The sequence below is a fragment of the Sinohyriopsis cumingii genome, chromosome 18 (genome assembly GCF_028554795.1).
Source record: "Sinohyriopsis cumingii isolate HCF-2022 chromosome 18, ASM2855479v2, whole genome shotgun sequence".
NCBI lineage: Eukaryota > Metazoa > Mollusca > Bivalvia > Unionida > Unionidae > Sinohyriopsis > Sinohyriopsis cumingii.
In genome coordinates this window covers 71,742,097-71,762,488 of record NC_142978.1, presented here as the reverse complement: position 1 = coordinate 71,762,488, position 20,392 = coordinate 71,742,097, and the positions used below count along the sequence as shown (strand labels likewise).

Here is a 20,392-nt window from a genome sequence, read left to right as displayed (position 1 = left end):
GAGCATAGCTGAATATCCATGAGTAATGTCTGGAGTGTAATTTTAGACACAAAAGCTGAATATCCATGAGTAATGTCTGGAGTGTAATTTTAGACACAAAAGCTGCTAATTTAATTCATTCTAATATTTGTATTCATCAATAACTGCTAATCTGGGAGTTGATGTTTCATTGCCAATAGAGACCACTCCTCTTAAATTCATATTTTGATCAATATGACCCGTGTACCCCTGACCTTTACAATACGAGCACTACATATTCAAGGATTATTTTAGTTTTCTTCAATAAACCCTTTTATTATTGATTTCCTTTTACAGTCATCCTATCTAACACCAAGTGCAGGATTATTTATGCCTATTTCTGTAATCAGTTAGTTTGAATTCCTATACAAATTCGTTTATTTCAGTACCCATTCTCACACTTAATACAAGAGCCTTCTTGGCGTCTTTATTTATAAAAATATATGTTGTGCTTTTCGTCAGCTCCGCCGTCTTTGTTGAAATGTTGTTTCAGTCAGTTAAATAGTTTTTAATAGTTTCTAATTCGTTTCATCTTTTTGTATATATTGTCGCTATTACCTTATATATGGTCGATATTATGAACTATTTTGCCAGAAAAACATACTTTCTATTTAATTTAAAGTGTTTAACTTTAGCATGTACGTTTTTGTAAATAGTTAACTTTGCTTTATCGTTCTGATCGTAGTAATAAAATGTGTTATATATATATATATATATATATATATATATATATATATATATATATATATAATGCCCCGTATATATGTGTGTAGTTTGGTTCAATCAATTCTCTTCTGCACATCTGACACTGTAATAGTGTCACAAACGTTATTGCCGTTCCAATGAGTAATATTCGTGCTGAAACATAAGTAACTTGTCCATTTTTAATGATCCCATGGTTTTTCATCCTTGAAATACGTTATTGTTGCTGTTTAGATTGAAATCCTCTGTTATTCTTCTGGTAATGACCTTTAGTCTTCAACATATTTTATTTTTTTCCACACCGCTGTCTAAAGAATCTATTTTACAGTTTATCCTATATTTAGTTGGTTGTATGTTTTGTTAAACATCATGCACTGACCCTGATGCATCTGCTCTCTTATTTTTACAGACTGCAATGTCCGTACAGCCCTACACGACCTCCCGTGCATGTGATATCTTTTTTGTATTCTCCTCAATTTGTTTAGGTGGATCTAAGATATTTTAGGTCTTCCACTGCCACACTATTCAACATATTCTACACACGCCTTAATATCTTTCTTTTAGAACGTATCAAATTAAAATTTCCTCGTATGTCACTCGAATTCTATCACGTTCCAATGACCTACGGAACACCAACCAATGAGATCGTTGACAAAAATGGGTTTATCATGTCACTCATAGGCGCATGACAGCTTCTCGATAATCCAGTCCTAATATTCATTACCTGTCATATATAGATTCAAACCTATATGACATACACAGTTACAAACATTGCTTGAGTGAAAGTTTCAGTATGTAACAGATTCGTACTCATTCACATGGGATACGTTTCAACATAAAATACTTCGATTTCATTCCAGGTGTTATGCTAATGGGTAGGGAATGGATAACTCTGATCTGTAGATAGGTCACTTCAGTTCTAATTATCATACCGAAGCCTCGCACAATTGACTACGGTGAATATATGTCCACGTGCAAGCTCTTCGCACGTGACTTTTGTGAACTCGTGCAAAGTTTCATCATTCAGTGAAAATGTGATGATGAAGGGCACACTATATTGGCACAAACGGTGTATTTTCGCACGAGAATCTAAGTCATTCAACGAAAATCTTGTATACCTCGTGAAAAGGAATGTTAGCAATTAACATTTAAGATGCATGATGATTAGTAGTGAAATAAATTAATAAATGTCCCTCGCAGGTGTCCAAAGAACCAAACCTGTTCAATTAGCAAGTAAAACACTTTTCAACTGATATTTCGTTGAGAAGCACACCGTTTTTCTTTAAAAGCACGTTTTATTTTCATTCTAAAATAATTTTCTCTCGCAAGCAATAGTCTATTTTTGCGATGTTCGTCTCTGATCGTCAATACTCCACCTGAAAAAGACAAAATTTCAGAAGTTCTAATTGTTAATGATTCTATAATTTCTATGCAAGAAATGATGAATGGTGACAACTCTTGGAATGATAATATTTACATTCTAGTAATTGGAATGCAAAGAACGATGTACTCATGGTATCGTTATGTTTTCATCTTGCGCACGCATTTAGTCTTCGTCCCAATAAGTCGCACACGTATTATCTATGCTTGTTATTCATGGATGTTTTCCTGCATTTATCCCGAAATATCCTATTCTCGAATTACTAGCAATTTTTGACCTTAAATTTTAAAATTCAGCTCCTAAATAACTAATTCAATAGGTAAATAACGCCAGAAAAATTAAAGATTTCTAAAGTGTACGTGGTATCTAACGATCTATAAATCATTGAATCTTGAGCGACTCAATAAAATTAAGAGACAGCAGCACGGAAACAGTATTAAGTGTATCCATTTAAGACCGTTTATTAATTTTTTATTCATTCTTTCTTCCATCATTTAACTCTTGTTTGTAGATTCTTTCAAACATTTAGGAATCCAGTTTTCTTCTTGGCTATTGTGCTAAATGTTTGTTTCGTCGTGGATGTAAATTATTTTTTTGTTGGCATGCATTCCATTGAGAGAACACCTTTGGAATTCTATCCCATCCACGGGTTACATCATGTGTTGTATTGGTGACATTTAATAAAAGTATTTTAATGTCATACCATCAAATTAGAAAGAGAGAGAGAGAGAGAGAGAGGGAGTATCCGTGCTGAAGAGGGTGAACACAACATTGCAAAATAGAAATATTTTACAAACGAGGACCACCACAAGAAAGAGTAAACAGATGTAAATACTAGAATATTGTACAAGAGTGGTCGGATTATCTGAGAGAAAAAATGTTTCCATACAATGAAAAGTCCCTCTTTAAAAGATGACAATCAGCGAGGGAGATCATTTGGACATTTATGAAACCTATTTGGAAAATGAAACTCCAGTTGGTTTGAACATTCACATATTGCCTCTGTGTATGGGAAAAGCTTCCACATCATTTATTGAAACACGGAACTCTATTCTTCCTTTCACTTATTTGAAACTACTGTAAATAGTGGAAGTTAAATCTTTACATCAATTTGGATAATTTGAGTTAGGTATTAACTGTTAGGACTGTATGATCTTAAGTTTAAAGCAAGAGAAAAGGGAAAGTTCTTTTTCAAAAAATGTCAACAAATAATTTCTTTGCCAAGAATACAAAAGTGAAGATGTAAAAGGAACCTACATGATTGTGAATTAATCCCAGTGGTCCTAAATGTTTATCCAAAAGTATCGAGTGTTCCGACTGAATTCCAATTTTGAATGTGCTGATGTGCCATAAACTTGGAATGTGTTAATATGCCGACAGTCTTTATGTATCACAATGATATAATCCAGAATTTTCTTGAAGGAATTCACAATAATTCCAAAATAGTCCAATTCCAACCAACAGTTTAAATAAATGCTCTCAAATTAATACTGGACACAACAAAAATGGATTCCACGAAGACTGGCGTTAAGATACGGAAGAGTACGTTTGATGTAAATAACTACTGGAAAAACCTAAGATATAATAAAAGGGCCAGGATGAGGGTCAAACGTTAATCCAGAACATTCTAAGTTGCAAACATGATCATGTCTTTGACTTAAATGTTAGTAAAGAACGTGATATATATCAGGTAGACCAGGAATTCCCAAGGAGAAAACTAATGTCCTGGACTCAAGTTCAAGTAAACATGTTTATCTACAAGTGATAATTATCTTAAAATATACTCTAAAATCATAGAGAAAATTAGCTATGTAATATGTTGTTTAAAAAAAAAAGATCCTTATTATCTACAATTATGAACTAAAGTTTAGAACGCAAATATGGATATACATAACACAAAAAATTAACTCCTCCAAAAGGCATTGTGATTCAATGACATTGTATAACTACATGGGGAAAATTTAATACATTGCAAACGAGCCTAAAATAGCAACTTTCTGACAAACAATACCGCAAATTCTTTAGGCGGAAAATTCCCAAAAAACTACTTCTTTACCGACGGAACGAAAAATGAAAATTGCTTCGCAGGAAACACCATTCGGCAAACCGAATTAGAAATACTCTCATAAACCTGTTATGGATTAACTTGTCTTCAACTGCTATAAATCTTCTCCACAAGTGTCTCTAGTATTGTCCCCAACCCTTAACGTACATTATACTCGAGTTGTAAGAAGAGAATGAGCGTATTGCACTGAAAATAAGACAACAAAAGAAAAGGTTTGCCGACGATGGTAGATAGTCCAATGTCAGTAAAGATGAGTCCCATATACTTCAGCCAAAAAGCGATTATATTCCACCCTTAGTTCAAGCTCTAAAGGAAATATCATCCGTTGTGGATAATGACATTAATTCGCATTAACAGGGCCATATAAAACTGGAAAATTTCACCCGACAGGAAAGACAGTCCCTGAAATAACTGCGCGAAAGGCACAATATTATCATCAAGCCAGCAAAAAATGGATTCTTTGTTGTTATTATGAATTCGCTTGTTTTCGTTGTTCAGTATCCCGCTGAGGCGAACAGGCAACTTTCAGACGAGAGATTTTATATAAAAGAAACACTTCCTCATGACCCAACAGCTAGCTAATCATGCTGAAAGTATGTGGTAGACATTAAAAGACAGGCGAAATGCAGGGCGATAAAACCGTTGAGACCAATATTTTAAGGAAACAACCATCCCCTGAAAAAAATATATGAACTTGATGATTATAACCTTCGACCTTTGTTGGAAAAAAAAATGCCTTCAAGCATCCAAGATACTACTGACTACCTAAGCAAAACACCAAACACCTTCAAGATAACATTACCCGTGTCATTATGGATTTCTGTTCCTTGTATACCAACACATGAAAAAGTATCACATCCTACAATAAAGCCTAGGATGGTGTACCCGATTCTTCTCTTCCATTTGTTAACTTTAATAATTTTATACTCAACAAGCAAATTCTCCTACAGATTAGTGTAACTGTAATGGACACTAAAATGGCACATTCGTATGCCAATATTTTCATGAGATAACTCGATAAAATTTTCCTCATTTAGTCATCCTATAGACCTATAAAGTGGTACAGATTCAGTGACGACATAGAATGAGAACGGATTGCATCGGGCAAACAATTTCAAAATATATTTTGAATTCGTTAGTAACTTCTTCCCAACGATTTAATTTACGTCGGAGTCATCAAATAGCTCCAACGTCATCTAGGATTTTCAATCTACCATACTGTACAAGAACATAAGAAATTGACATGTATTCTAAACCAACTGATTCTCGTCAGTATTTCCTCCCGACCAGCTGCGACTCCACCACCTCCTAAAAATCTTCCTAACGGGCAAATGCTTTAATGCAGCCACATTTAAAAAGAGGCTCGGAGAGATCAATCGGAACTTCAGAAGGGGGTATACATAAATGGATACATTGACGATGCTGTAAATAAAACTCCTCGGTTGAGGCGCCCGCGCCAAATGTAAAACCAAGAAAACCAACAAGCGCGCCCCTTCGTGGTTACTCTCCACCCCAAATGGCACAAATTTACTTCAGGTCATTCGGAAGCATTGGTACCAGGTCTAATCTTTCGGACGTCTGATGGGTATATTTCAAGAAGTTCCTACAGATGTGTACCGTACCATTACAAATCTTAAGGACCATATGTTATGTGCTAATGCAACCAATGTAACTTTAAAGAAGATGACAGATTCAGTCAGATACTGTTCAAAAGACAAGCATTGCTCAATTGGATTTGTAGATGTATGCCCGAGGCGAAATCATTCAGAGGTTAAGATGTCGAACCAAAAATATAATATCTCTTCTGACGTGCAAAATCTGAACCAAACAATGAATAGCCACATCTGCAGCAAAACTATACTAGATACTATAATTGAAAACTCACAGGGAATTCGGCCTACATCAATAAAAATGAAATCTAACTTTCCCTATTCCAGTCCTGTCAAATTCCAGTTAGGCTTCAGTCATTAATCCTTACCCAATTTTTGCGATAATATTTACCTAAGTAATGTTCTCTAACTCTTAACATGTATTATTATTATTATTATTATCAGCAGCAGCAGTGGTACCAGCAGTTTATCTCTTGTTCAGTATCCCACTACAGCATTCTTATGATATATTTCCTTTTCTGCCTCCACTCATAACTTCGCTGAGATTTTATTTATTTAGTGCATATTGTAGATGGCTTTACATTTTGTCATAGATGCTCTCCACCCGTTTTCCCCATCATGGAATTAGGTCAAAGCATTTGGGTTTTCTGTGATATAGACAGGATTTGTGTTGTTGAAATATGTTGGCCTGATGGCTATGCCTACCAGACATGTAGTTTACCATATCAAGACTGGTTTTTAAGTATGTCTTATTTTCCTTCCATAATTTAACTCTTGTTTTGTAAATTCTTCCCTCGTTGATAATTTGTTATACGCTGTCAGTGAACCAAACTTCTACAAATTCCATTTCATTTTATTATTTAATTCATACCGTAAAGCTAAAACAGTTAGAAAGCGCAAAAGAATAGATATTCTCCCGTGTTTACATTCAATCAGGGGAAATAAATTGTTTGATATATCTCATAACTACATCTCAACATGAAGGTCTCGATTTATCTCTACGCCCTATCAATCTCGTTGTTTCCTCCGATTTGGAACAAATATGCATGCAGTTTGCATATATACTATTAAAATATAGAATGTATACCAAATAATTACATTATTTTTTATTATATTATACAATATATGCCGGTAATTGCAGTAAAAATTATTGAATTATAGTTTTACCTGGTATTTACATTCTATATTATTAAATAATAGAAGGGATACCCGATAATTACAATATATATCTAATTATAGAAGGTATACCTGGTAATTACATTATATATTAATGAATTATAGAAGAGATACATGGCAATCGCAAATATATTTTTGAATTATCAAAGGCATATTAGGTAATTACTTCCTACCATATTGGAATATAGAAGGTATACCTGGTAATTATATTATATATTATTGAAGTATAGAAGGCATACCTGGTAATTAGATTAGCAATGACCAAATTTTAAAACATGTAAATCTCTGTGTGAGCATCTCTCCTTTTCAAATTCGCACCTGTAAGGTAGAGAATTGAATCATGATATAAAGAAGTGACATGAAAAATCTAGTCAAGTAATAATTTGTTTATATTTCCTTTATACATATATCTTGTTACGCCTCTATGGTCACACTCTTAAGTAACAGAAAAGAAGCTAAACCAATAAGTTTCGTACAACTTAACAAACAATTTAAATATTAAAGTGAAAAATGAAAAGAATATGAGAGGAACTTACATTACAACGAAGTAAATCCAAACTAGTCCTTATGCAGGTTATAAACGAATAAAAAGTCCCTTAAAATTTTCAATATTGGAAATGTACTGGTCCTCCAGAACAGTGAGGTTATCAAGATGGCGTTGTCCATAATTCTTTCGAATAATTTATAACAGTTCCTAAATAATAATATAATCCAAATATTGAGCACGTTCTCCATTGAACAGTCGTAACAAATGTTTTTCCTCTCAAAAAATACCTAACTGCGACATAAAACTCGTCTACAGACTTACATCAGGAACGCAAAATTGTGTGAATCACTCCGGAAATCGGAATGAAGCTGTAAGCTTAATTTTCTCCTTATATACACCGTATATTGCAACTGTACTTCGCAATAGATTCCATGTGACAGCATACACTACTGATTTTGATGAACTGAGCATATGCATGTGACCTTGCGCAAACAAAGGAAAACAAAAGAATTATTCTCGAAATTTCCATATCCCATCAGTCACTGAGAAACTTCGCCATAGGCGCCATTTTAAGTCTTATTATTTCGATTAATATTACTAATTGTCAACACGTAAGCAAACATCTATTTATAAATCCTACTCAACTTGCGTAACAAAATAAATTCTACAACTATGAATACAAATTACGAAAATTATATAAAATCAAATAATATAGATATACATTACAATATCTACCTTTATACCGATCAATCTATCGTCTTTACGTCCGCCCGTCTGTATTTGTTTAATCCATTTATTTGTCTCTATTTCTAAATGCTTATTATTTATCTGTTATCTATTCTTGGTCAATAACATAAATTTTCACCGCATTTGCTACCTTTTTTTTCTCCAAATATGACAAGTCTGAGTTTTAATTAATACAAGAAAGAAAGTAAATTATATACACACATATGTATATATTATGCACGAGTATTCCAGTGCTCAATGTTCTTTCACTGGTTCTCGTGGTAGTTATTAAATTTCATCCTATATTAATTGCCTATCAATGTCATATAGTCTATTTGATTCCTATAATTACCTTGTATTTTAAAAAGCTTTATCAGAATCTATTTATGTTAACAAACTTGCACACATCTGACAGTAATTGCTGTTGGCATACATCACTCAACAAGTAGTTTTCAAGTTTTCAGTCATTTTCTTTAACAATAATGTTTCAGTTGTTTGTCTAAATAGTGTTGGATGATATGTAAAGCTCTCTCTCTCTCTCTCGTCGGTAGCGCCCACTTCGTTCAAAGCTGATTCTGATCTCATATTAATCAGCGCCTGGCTTTTTGTCAAAGCCAGACTGGTATGTGAAATCAGTTTGGATTTGCATTCCTATATTTCTAGGAGAGGTTATTTCAAAACATAAAACGAGTTGTAAGCAATAGATTATGATAATAGGTTCTGATCTCAAAATTTTATAAAAATAATTTTTGTAAACGACCTAAATCCAGGACATTTTATTGTGTCATAAAGACCGGTGACAGTCATTATATACGTTTGAAGTAAACATAATTATTTGTTTCTAATCTTAACATCAGTCTTTAGATGAATCAGTTATAGCTTTGTTCAGCTGAGAGGACTTAATTTGTTTATTTAATTCATTGGAATTACAAAATATTATTTGACTTGCTTAATTCTCATTTCTATTACCTAGTTTAAGACCTTAGATCTGTAACAAAATATAATAAAATATTAATCAAGAAAAATAAGAAAATCCATTTAAGAAATTGACCTTTACTCTAATTGTTTTTTAATCAATCCATATACTGCCCATACTGCAGGATCAGTTCATAATTTAGGTAGCTTATGGTCAATCCACAATAAAATAGCACGTGTACACACCTATATGAGATACATGTGGTCAGTTTTAGCTATATCAGGAATATTATTCATTGCACGTTTACCGGGAGCCCGTTTTGCCAATTTATATATAAATGAAAAATAATGTCTAAAACATTAATTAATGTATGAAAAAAATTCAAAGTGTCCTATGTAATCACGTAGACGTTAAAACAAATTTAAGATAGTTTTGGTATTAAAAGTTTGCTCAGCCTTGCGGATTTTGAATAAAAGTGAAGGAATAAATTGGATTATGATTAGAACCAAACAGATGATATCTGAGAGAAAAACGTTTCAATAATATTATTCATGCAGTTTTAAATTCAGTGTTAAACCTTTCATTGCATTGTAATTGAGGCTGCATAAAAAAGCAATACAAAAAAATTTGAGCAAGTTCATCATATACCTGTATTGACGTGAGATAACCGAGATATGTGTTTCCGTTTTTCAGCAATGGCGCTTTATATACACATCAAGTGCCATGTTTATATTTTTGAGGGATGCCATAGGGAATAGTTTTTCTTTTCGTTTCTTTTTTCTGGGGAGATTGGACATTCTGCAATATTAAATATCAAATAGAAACTTTGACGGTCAACTTACGGATTGGTATACGTTACGTTGTCAGAACCACAGATTTCGTCTTTTGTACTGGTGCAGATCTCGTGGCTCAATAATGTGCAGAAGAAATCTAAAACGGCTTCGGTTCCGGTATACAGCGGCGGCTTAGTGGTCGCATTGATTTCTGTGCCACTCGGTTTCACTGTTGCTCCGTTGCTGCCGGTTCCACTTCCGATACACGGTCCTTCGTTGGCTACGTGCAACGACATATCCCTGCAATACGCCTTTGCAAACTCACATCTGTAAACAATTCGAACTAATTTAATCTTCCACATTCATTCTGTGCATACATTGATGCTTTGTTTGCTGGAACGATTTATGTACATTTTATTGTTCAAATCTAATCGATTCAATCTTATTTACAACAGAGTGAGTTTTTATTTTTCTATACTTTAAACGAAGAAGAAAACTTCGGGGGGAAAATGCAAATTAATTGAGCAGTCGATTTTACAGGATTGATGCTCTTGTATTCATACCAAATGTTTTTACTGTAATAATTTTGATAGCATGCCTTCCAGTGTGCAATAATATAATGTATATACTAATTATACATTTCCTAAGAAAAGATCTGGCACAAACCTGAATTGGAAATTGCAAAGTTATAATGGAAATAAATGTATAGTACAATGATAACACTACAAAGTAAACAAGCATTCACACACGGTGAATGTGTAAATTAACGTAAGCAGCAAGAGCAGTCTTCCCTTTCGTTTTGGTAAATACATCCCAGAATGAACAATCCGACAGAATACACCTCTCCCCCAGTTTTAATATATTACAGAGTTTGTAGCTTTTGCTTTTAATTAAACTAAAATAAGATATAAACTTTGGATCTATTGGTACGATTGGAGGTGAGCATAAAATAAGATATAGACTTTGGATCTATTGGTACGATTGGGAGTGAGCATAAAATAAGATATAGACTTTGGATCTATTGGTACGATTGGGGGTGAGCATAAAATAAGATATAAACTTTGGATCTATTGGTACGATTGGGGGTGAGCATAAAATAAGATATAGACTTTGGATTTATTGGTACGATTGGGGGTGAGCAGTAGAAGATGTGCAGAAAGGTTTGAATTTTGTTTAAACTCCCGCGTTGGTACAGAGGTACGGTCCAGATGCGGGTTGTTTGGCATATATTGAAAAGAACTCCTACAAATTACCAGACGAAGGCATCAGATGAGGTTTTTATGAAACCCTGGGTCATATCTCTGCGACATACAGTTTTGGCCCCTGAGTAACAGCTTTAAAACAACTAAGATCTTCCACCTATAACTATGTAAACACCTGCTCTGTGTGTGAAAACGTGATGTCAGATACGCAACTGACTTTGATCCTGGCTCTATTGACTTTCCCCTAGAAACTTAGACGCTGGTTCAAAACATATTAGCTATTGAGAACCTTTCCGTATATACACTTACTGGGCATACAACTGCTTATATACACCTTTCGTCTGCTCTGGTGTTTATCTCTATCCCCCTGGATTTAATAACCTCAAGAATACTTAAATCCCTACACAATAACCATATGTACACCTATTTTAACTGCATTATGCTATCATCAACGTTAAATAGGTAGCAATCATAAAAACAATGACCATGTTTAGGTGGACAGGAGATATAGGGGTGTTCGCAAATATTGATAATGCTTTCTTATATGTTTCCTTATTGGCCTAATTATGAAAGTTTATGTATTTACAGCATGCGTATTTGTTAACATCGTAGAATATAATGATATAGACGTTATCTTTCATCTTGTTTCGTACTAGCAGCTGCCTTACATGGCTCTCAGCATTATGCGGTTAGTGTTAGGACTGGTCGGCTTGGTGTCGAGACAATTGACTGAGTGAGACATGATGCTGTATGTCTGCGGCATGATGTCACAGTGCTAGACATCACTATGAAATGCATTCATCGAAGCGATATGACTGAACCAATTAAAAAAATTAAAATCACAAACACACTCATCTTGTTTCGTGCATGATTTAATTTATTCCCAATGTTTTTTCGGTATCCGTAGTATTTGATTTTTCTTCTCCAAATGCGTTAAATTATTTGAACCACATTCACGATTATATTTCCGTTTATCAAATTTTGAATCCAGTCAACAACGTGTCAGAATGGTAAGAAGGTGACATACACTTACAAATGTGAAATAAAGCGGGTTTTGTTGTTATTATTGTTAATTTTTCTTTGTTTTCTTTTCTTTATCTCCTCTTGCTATTAAAGCTAGTTGACCTAACAGAAGAGGATAGAAGAACATGTTTTCTTTACCTATTATCATATGTGACGCCATCCATTCCGCACAGTTGAGACAGACCGAATCCATCACATTGATGATGTGAAACCCAATTGCAATTCGTAAAATGGTCCGCTGCATACACCACTGCAATATATTTACCGTTAATTAATCACATCGAAGACTAACATAATTGGGATTGGAAAGTCTCGACAAATATTCTCTATATCCTATTGTTTGCAATTATGTTCTCGATGTCTTTCTTAGATAATAAGGGGGATATGTCCAAAGGCTGTGGAAGCTCATGCATGGATAACCATGCTTTATATTTTGTAAACTACACCGCTCCTGTATTTCATTATGACAGTATATATTATTTTATAGTCTATCCACACAGATTTGTATGATAAAGGTACATACTATACCAATAGCAAATCGAATTTGCCGTCATGTAGACCTTACTATCTTCTGCATAGAAGTCGTTACTTGATTTTGAGTATCTACGAAGTATCATTGCCATGAACTCCACTAAAAGTCACTAGCAACATATCGCAGTCTGCTGGTTTTCTAACTCAAGACCTAATGTTTTTTACGATGCACCACCGTGAACCAGTCTCGTTGCGCTAAGATAGTAATTAGGATCCAGTCTGTAGTTTTTTATAGACAATTTCTTGAACGTTCCTATAATGTCACATAACATTGAAATGTCCTTCATCACCTAGCGGTAATGAAGGTGTCACCCAATATTTGAAGACTGAGATGTTCCATGACATCATGTGTACATACTTATAATCATCATTTTTTTAGCTGTTTGAGCCGTTTAGTGATAATCACAACTCTTTTCCTGATGTAGCTGTTTCAGTACACCTTTCAAAGTCATTGCTATACTGTTAGGGGTAACTTTTTTTCTACAGTGTTTATTTCATATCAACAAAATGTTTCAGTACTTTTTTATATAAATTGGAATAATCTAACATTTGAACCAACTATTGCATAGACTTTCCCGTAAATATATAACTACCTACGAATCAAATTGGACTTTTCATATTAGTTAATCAACCCTTTTCAATAAAATAAATTTCTAGTCGTTATCTCATGTTGTTTCTAACTCTTCATCTGAATAGTCAACAAGCGTCTTAATAATCGTATGGCTATGAAAACCAGAAAAGTCATAAATTAAGAATGTTATATATTGTTGCTGTCTCAAATTCAAATTACATTCGCTATAAGCAAACCCTCCATCATTGCCTGTTTAGTAATCGTGATCTTGAATTTAGCCTTAAAAAAATGTTCTCTCACAGATTTAGGCGTACACTGATTAAATTAAAATGTATTTAGTCTTCCACTGTGGATACCATAGATTTGGCATTTCTCAGCCTTAATTCGTCGTACACAATTTTGCGGTCCTACCCAACCAGTTATAAAGCAGAGTAATGCGATCGGTATCTTTGTAAGCGATTAGTTTGTAACATGTATGAGATAACTTGAGGTACATACAAAACTCTGAAGGAAGTATTTACCTATTTGCATTTGATTTTTTACGTAGCAACGGCGCTATGCGAAAAATCCAAGACATATCTGATTGTTGCAGAACATTACTACAATTATGTTTTCTCGACACCATAATACTTCCAAACTCACAATAAACAACAGACGAAAAGTTTGGTGGATTCTTGTCTTATCTAAATTTGACATCTGAGCTAGCCTCAGGCATTGTATCTAAAGAGTTGTCCCAACTGTAACATAGTCATTTTTGTTCAACATATTTATGTAGATTCAAAAAGCTTCAAGCATTTTTTCTTCATAAAAATTTCTACCTTGATGAATGTATATATGTGATGACAATTTTTTTGAGAAATCCTGAATTCTAACTTATTGATACCTTCAATTGTTGTAGCTATTATGACCACGGAATTGAAGTACTATCATTAGTATCTCAACATGTCTGACTTTCGTTATCTTACTGATTCTGACAGACTTGGGTTATAATAGCCGATTCAGGCCACTGACCTAGGTCACTAGAAATTGTCCTCACATTACGCGATATCGAGGATTGTAATTTGTGAAACTTACCAACAGGCGTCCATGCAAGTGTTTTATTTTGCCTGCCATTACAAAAGGAAATAACGAATTATTGACTTAAGAATGCAATATATATGGCGTGCCTATTTGTCAAAAATAAATTGAATGTTTAATATCTTCGTACAAAATAAAGCCAATAATGATATTCGCCATTACATAAAGCTACTCAAGTCATTTGACCGGTGAAAACGTTAATAGATATTAGAGTTCTAAAATTATTATTTCAAGACAGTGTATGCTTCCCAATATACAAGACTTTGTATCGATACGTATATAATAAGTAATGAAAAGAAATTCAAAATGGTGTAGTTTTATATTGGCTGTTATATTGGGGCGGCGCATGCAGTCTTCCCACTAGCTTCTTAACTTCAAGTACGAGTTTTTGTCATTTACTTGTTAACTGTGCGTAGTTCCTGAGAGACTTAAGGAGTTATACTACTGATCTAAATACTACCGGTCTAGTCTAACTGGCGGAAAACAATATCTTTTTTCCTAATTGAGAAGATGCCGATACATAAGTTGCTTGTCCTGGAAAGAGTGAATTTGCTGATGTAAGGTTGGTTTCAATTACAAATACAGGCGACACATAAAATCGTTGAGATGTATTTGGCTTGCATAATCTTTGGAATTTCTATTATGTGGCTTGGATCACTAGGAGCTCACCTGGGATTGTATTCATAGCACTGTTATTTGTATTGACTACACCCATTAGCTTGACCCTAAAAACTTGATGTGTAATAGCTTACAGTTGGTAGTGTCTCCATACTCTCAAAGAAACCAATTCACAAGCACATCCCGAGCGGAGATATTTTATTTTATATTTAAAAATTACCATGTTCTTTTTCGTCTAGGTGAAATATAAATGCCAAATCCTGTCAAGCACTAACCATGTATCTTCGCATATTTCCCGTCCATATGTAGAACTCTTGCTCTATGGTAAAATTTACTGTACTCGAATTGTTGTACTTCCGAAGAGGGCCATTTCGTAAGTTTTATCGTTACTTCCAGCTTTACTCTTCCATGTTGAATATGTATATACATGGCACAGAAAATGTTTGAACCTTTTTTTCCCATCATTGCTGTATTAACAAAGGTCTGGTTATTATAAGCTATCTGTAAATATTATATAGTTAACATTACCACGTTTTTGAAGTAGTTATATCGGAACCGTACCTCTTACCACCCACACTTTCTTTTTATGGCTGCCATGTTTATATATTAATCGATGGGTTGTATGCTTCATCATTTAATATATTGTCTTATTTTCTTTTTCTGTTGTTGTTGCTATCGTGTCACACGGCTCTTTTTGTCTTGCAAGAGACCAACTCGTCTCTAGAATAGTTTGGTTTTCCTAGTGTTTGGTATCTTTGACACTGTTGTATCCACATACATTTTATTTATTTATGTTTTATTTATTTATTTAACATTGATTTTGGTTTATTACTTAGTGGCCGCTATTAACAATGACATTTTTTTCAGTCAAATCGCCAACTATTGGTTTTGAAGAACAATGCTTTTACCATGAAGCTATGAACCTCGTTTACTAACAATGAAATTCCCCATAGACAAACATACTAGCAGACGACGTTTGGTCATATACACGGATGAAATAAAATAGACTATATATTGGTATGGCTGACTATGATTGGCTGATAATAAAAAGTAAAATTTTAGTAACAAGAATCTTTTCTGAGCTTATCTTATTTGTAGCTGAGAAAAGTAGATACAATGCTTTATTAAGGGAATGTCAGTTCATTCAGACGTGACTTTAGAACACGCATTACATAAATTAGCACACGACTCTTTCGGAATTCGAAACACGTGTTTGAAACACCTTTAGATCCATAAAGTAACGAGGCTGATATTTTCTTTTCTACTCAGAAGCTTACAACAATGATGGCCCCATACTGATAAATATCGGTTGGATCATGAGCATTCAGAAATTTCAAGTTATTCCACTGTTAACTTATTGGTTCAGCTCAGGCTTTGGCTGCTAAATAATACAATTGCACTTATAAAATCCATTTAATTTTAGTAACAATGGTAGCACGGTGTCAATATGATTTTAGTAATGTTTTGATATAGTGTGCACAAAACAATTCCGAAATGTATAGAATATGAAGGAGTGACCATTCGTCCTTTCCTGAATATGTGGGCAAAATACTGGCCAAAAATGTGTACAGTCATAATAAAAAGCACTGTTGGTTATCGCTTACACATTAATGATAGACTGTATTTCTTCCTAGCTTCATAAAAATGGTCGTACTAATTCCACACAAAAATGTGCTAGAATATAAACTGTGCTAGAATAGATCGATGTAGACAAAAGTAAAATTTGAATTTATCTGTGGATCATTGGTTTTACTTGGGAGACTATAATGCTTATTTAAATTTCAGAGTAGTAAGTGTAAACAGATAGATGGATGTAGATTTTAACACAGATAATTGGAAGCTGATTTTATCAGTGGAGTATTTTGCTTTTGTTTTATAGTATGCGGGGGCGAATCATATATACAATAAGATCAGCCTAATTGAAAGTATAGAGTGTGCTGTGACTTCCAGTATGCTAACTACGTGTTAGGATAGCGGCTTTACTATGTCTTAGGTAACCTGTTATTCGCTAGCCAAGATTCAAGATTCCGATACGATAACCTTATCTATACCATGGCTTATCGAGCAGATAGTTCTGTGCTTCGGGGCTGTGAATTTCATTTCGTTAAGCTACCGCATCCAATCAAAATTACGTTGTTCAAATTTTAACACTGTTGCTAGATGATTGAGACAAGGGGATCACACAACTTGAATGGACTGATTAAAAAGCATTTTCCACTGCCGGTCCGTATTTGCACAAATATATTTCACTCAAATAAACATATAATGTCTTCTCTCTGGCACGTAGTCATACTTTTGATGTTAAACTTACAAAATATCCTTTGTATTGCCTCTACCATAGTCGACTGATGTGCAATGCGCCACGCTATTGTTTAGCTGGCATTACATACTAAGGCAAACAATTCATGAAGTCCGATAGATGTCGTTAGTACAAAGCATCAATATATGTTTGATCCGCCAAGGTGTATATAGGGTTATTATATCGGAACCTTGACTAGTGAAGTTGATGTAACCTTGATTTCGTTCTTGATGTAAGAAGGAAATTATTTACGATAATTAAATTTCTTACATTAATAAAGTATGTACAGATTCTTTAAACAGTACAGCTGTTGTTATTGTAAGGGTAATTGTAAATATCAGCCTGGATTTCTGACATTAATTTGCAATCTTGATCTGTAAAGACATGAGAAATGTCCTCCCATATAGAGAAATGTTTCAAACGGAAAAATATTGTGATCGTTTCTTGATTATAATTTAATCTATCAATATAGGGCAGATCCTGACGGGGTGGGGTGGGTGGGGTGGCAGGAGGGGGCTGGTGGGGGCCCATTTTGTCCAAAATATAAGTGCGAAATAACCAGAATGTTTCAAGGGATTCCATTCCACACACCTTATACCTACTTTTTACGCTCTCCCGTAAACGATATTCCTCGAGCTTCCTTTGATTGATGTCTGTTTCGAACTATTGTAATCTACTCTACCTCGATTCTTAAATTTGCATGGACTGGGTTTCTGGATTGCCTTGTCAAAGGCGGCATACAATGGCTTGATTGACTGACACGAAAACAACAAAGATATTTATCTCACACTGTGATTATTTTATCCTTTTGTTGATTACTTATCTCTCCGTAAATCCGATCGTTTCTGTGAAGTTTAAATATTAACTTTAGCTTATAGTTACTTATAACAACCAGACTTTGTACAATAATAACGAAAATGCGAAGCAAAATTTTCCTTTTCTGCAGAATCAACATGTTACAAACATTTCTGTGTCGGTATATGTTTTATCCTTTTTTGACGTCATCATGGGCAGGTAATTGAAAGACCCTACTTATTGAAAGATTCTATAATGAGTCTATTACTCCATTATTGATTTAGGTCTTTTAGGAGCAGTCGATGAAACAGGTCACATAACAAAGATGAACAAAAAAAGTAAAATTCCGATGACATCTTATTTAAATAACGTTGTTGTTTTTAGTTTTTAATGGTACTTGAATTGGTAATATCAGACTGATGACGGTAGAGCCAAAATTCAAATTCAAGGACACACAATTGCAATCGGCCCGGACTCGACTGGGCGGGTACTGATCCCCCAACCCATGGATTACAAGTTCGATGCCCTTCTGACAGAACTACGCTGGCTCCAGTAATTCCGAATAGGATCTGTAAATCTGCCTCGTTTACATCATTCTCTATTTTTTTTATCGATTATATCCTGCCATTAATTTATGTTGTAGAAATTTACGTCTTTAAGATGTAGTTGTTTACGTATGTGTGTATGTCAGCTTACATGTGAAGTAGCTATGTTCTGGTAAGACCAGTTCGTACCTTAGGTAGCTCTTGTCCATGTTCTGGTCAACCCAGTACATACCTTAGGTAGCTCGTCTATGTTCTTGTAAGCTCAGTTAATACCTTAGGTAAGTATTTTCTATTTTATGGTAAGCCCATTTCATACCATACTGACACAGGTTATTACATTTTAAAGCATCTCTATATTTGGGTGTCAAAACCTGCTCGTCGTAACTAATATGCGTCCAAATGCCTCCAGCCGAAAGTCACTACCATTATTATATCATAAAATGACAAAAGCTATAAGAGACTTGAGGGTGGGTGGGTAGTTAATACCTTTTCCACCTTGCACAAATCTCAGCAAAACGTTAAATCTTAATTTTAAATAGGACACAATATAAACTGCTTTCCAGCAGAACAGTAAGCACAGTTCTGTGTGTAGCCTAAATGCAAATTTCACCCCATCTGCAGTTTGAATTTTACTTCTCAAGCGACCATCGGGAACCTCGTTTGCTTATCAAAAGGGAATGTATCATACCTGGCAGCTCAATGAAATTTCCAGTTATCCTGTGCTTAACACAACAATAAATATCCAATTTTTACTGACTTATCACCAATCGCAAAATTTTGCAATTTTTTTAGTTTTTCTTGAGTTTTATTGCACGGCTCTAAATTAATTAATGAAAATAAAAAGTAAGAAAGTTTGCAAGTCAACATTATTGTACTTCGTAAAACTTGGATAATTGCAAGTACACCCCCCCCCACACACACACGCCCCAGTGCTTTATAAATCGTTCATAAAATAAACTACTAAAATGTAATGAACGATGGTATTTTGGAGTATATTATTTACTATCTGGCTGATTCATCTAATATTTTTGGTATTTGGATAATCGCGAGCACAGCTAAAAATAATAAAAGTAATGTTAAAATAAGCTATTGAAATATAAAGATGGATGAAAATAAAGTATGTTGTTACACAATATATCATTATTTATTTGACTATCTGACAGACTCGGCTAAATATAAACATTTTTGGTACACTTCAGCCTCCACTTACCTTTGTAGAGGACAATAAAAACCGGTATTACCACCTTCATTCTTATAGTTTTAGCTGTTACGCTACTTTTAACAATTCCTTTCCCAACTATAAATTACGCAATGTTATCAATAACTTCAAACGTTTTACTCATTGTACGTGATGTAGCCAAACCCCTGGAAATAAGTTGAGATATAAACACGAGATAATTCAAAACATTAAATCAAAATGGAAGACGACATGCAAAGTCGAAAATTCTGAAAAATACCTTCGCAGAAGGAACATGAAAACAAAAAATTCCTATATTCACTTGAAAGTGGATGGGTTTAAAGATCTATCTGAACATTTAACCTGCACATTCCGTGTCCTAGTTTCCGCTAAAGTTCATCTGAGAAATAAACGATATACTTTCTGAACAAAAATACATAGCCTTTGCCAAGTTTTCTTAAAGAGCTTTTCAGATATCAATTTGAATTGGTCAGAGCATCTGAGGCGCCATTTAAATCACCCTTGCTTGTCCTGACTTTCAGCCTTGTGGTATGTGAACCTGACAGTTACTCAGAAGACTAGAGTTTGAATCTCGTGTAGCGTTGTACTTTATGTAAGTCACATGACACATGTTGTAAAATCAAACGATAAAATCAACTAGTTCGACTAGAGTAATCACTCACAATCATCATTCATGCAT

General features: G+C 34.2%; 1 protein-coding gene across 1 annotated transcript; it reads right to left on the bottom strand.

Annotated features, from left to right (window-relative positions):
* Positions 1-1,975: 1,975 nt before the first annotated feature.
* LOC149776946 (agrin-like) lies at positions 1,976-19,847 on the bottom strand. The gene is made up of 5 exons (XM_089942688.1): positions 19,726-19,847; positions 12,218-12,329; positions 9,924-10,181; positions 7,192-7,270; positions 1,976-2,096 (listed from the first exon to the last, which is right to left on the bottom strand). Exons 1-4 carry the CDS (start codon positions 19,763-19,765, stop codon positions 7,204-7,206), a joined length of 477 nt encoding a protein of 158 aa, XP_089798814.1. The 5' UTR covers positions 19,766-19,847; the 3' UTR covers positions 1,976-2,096; positions 7,192-7,203.
* Positions 19,848-20,392: the final 545 nt, after the last annotated feature.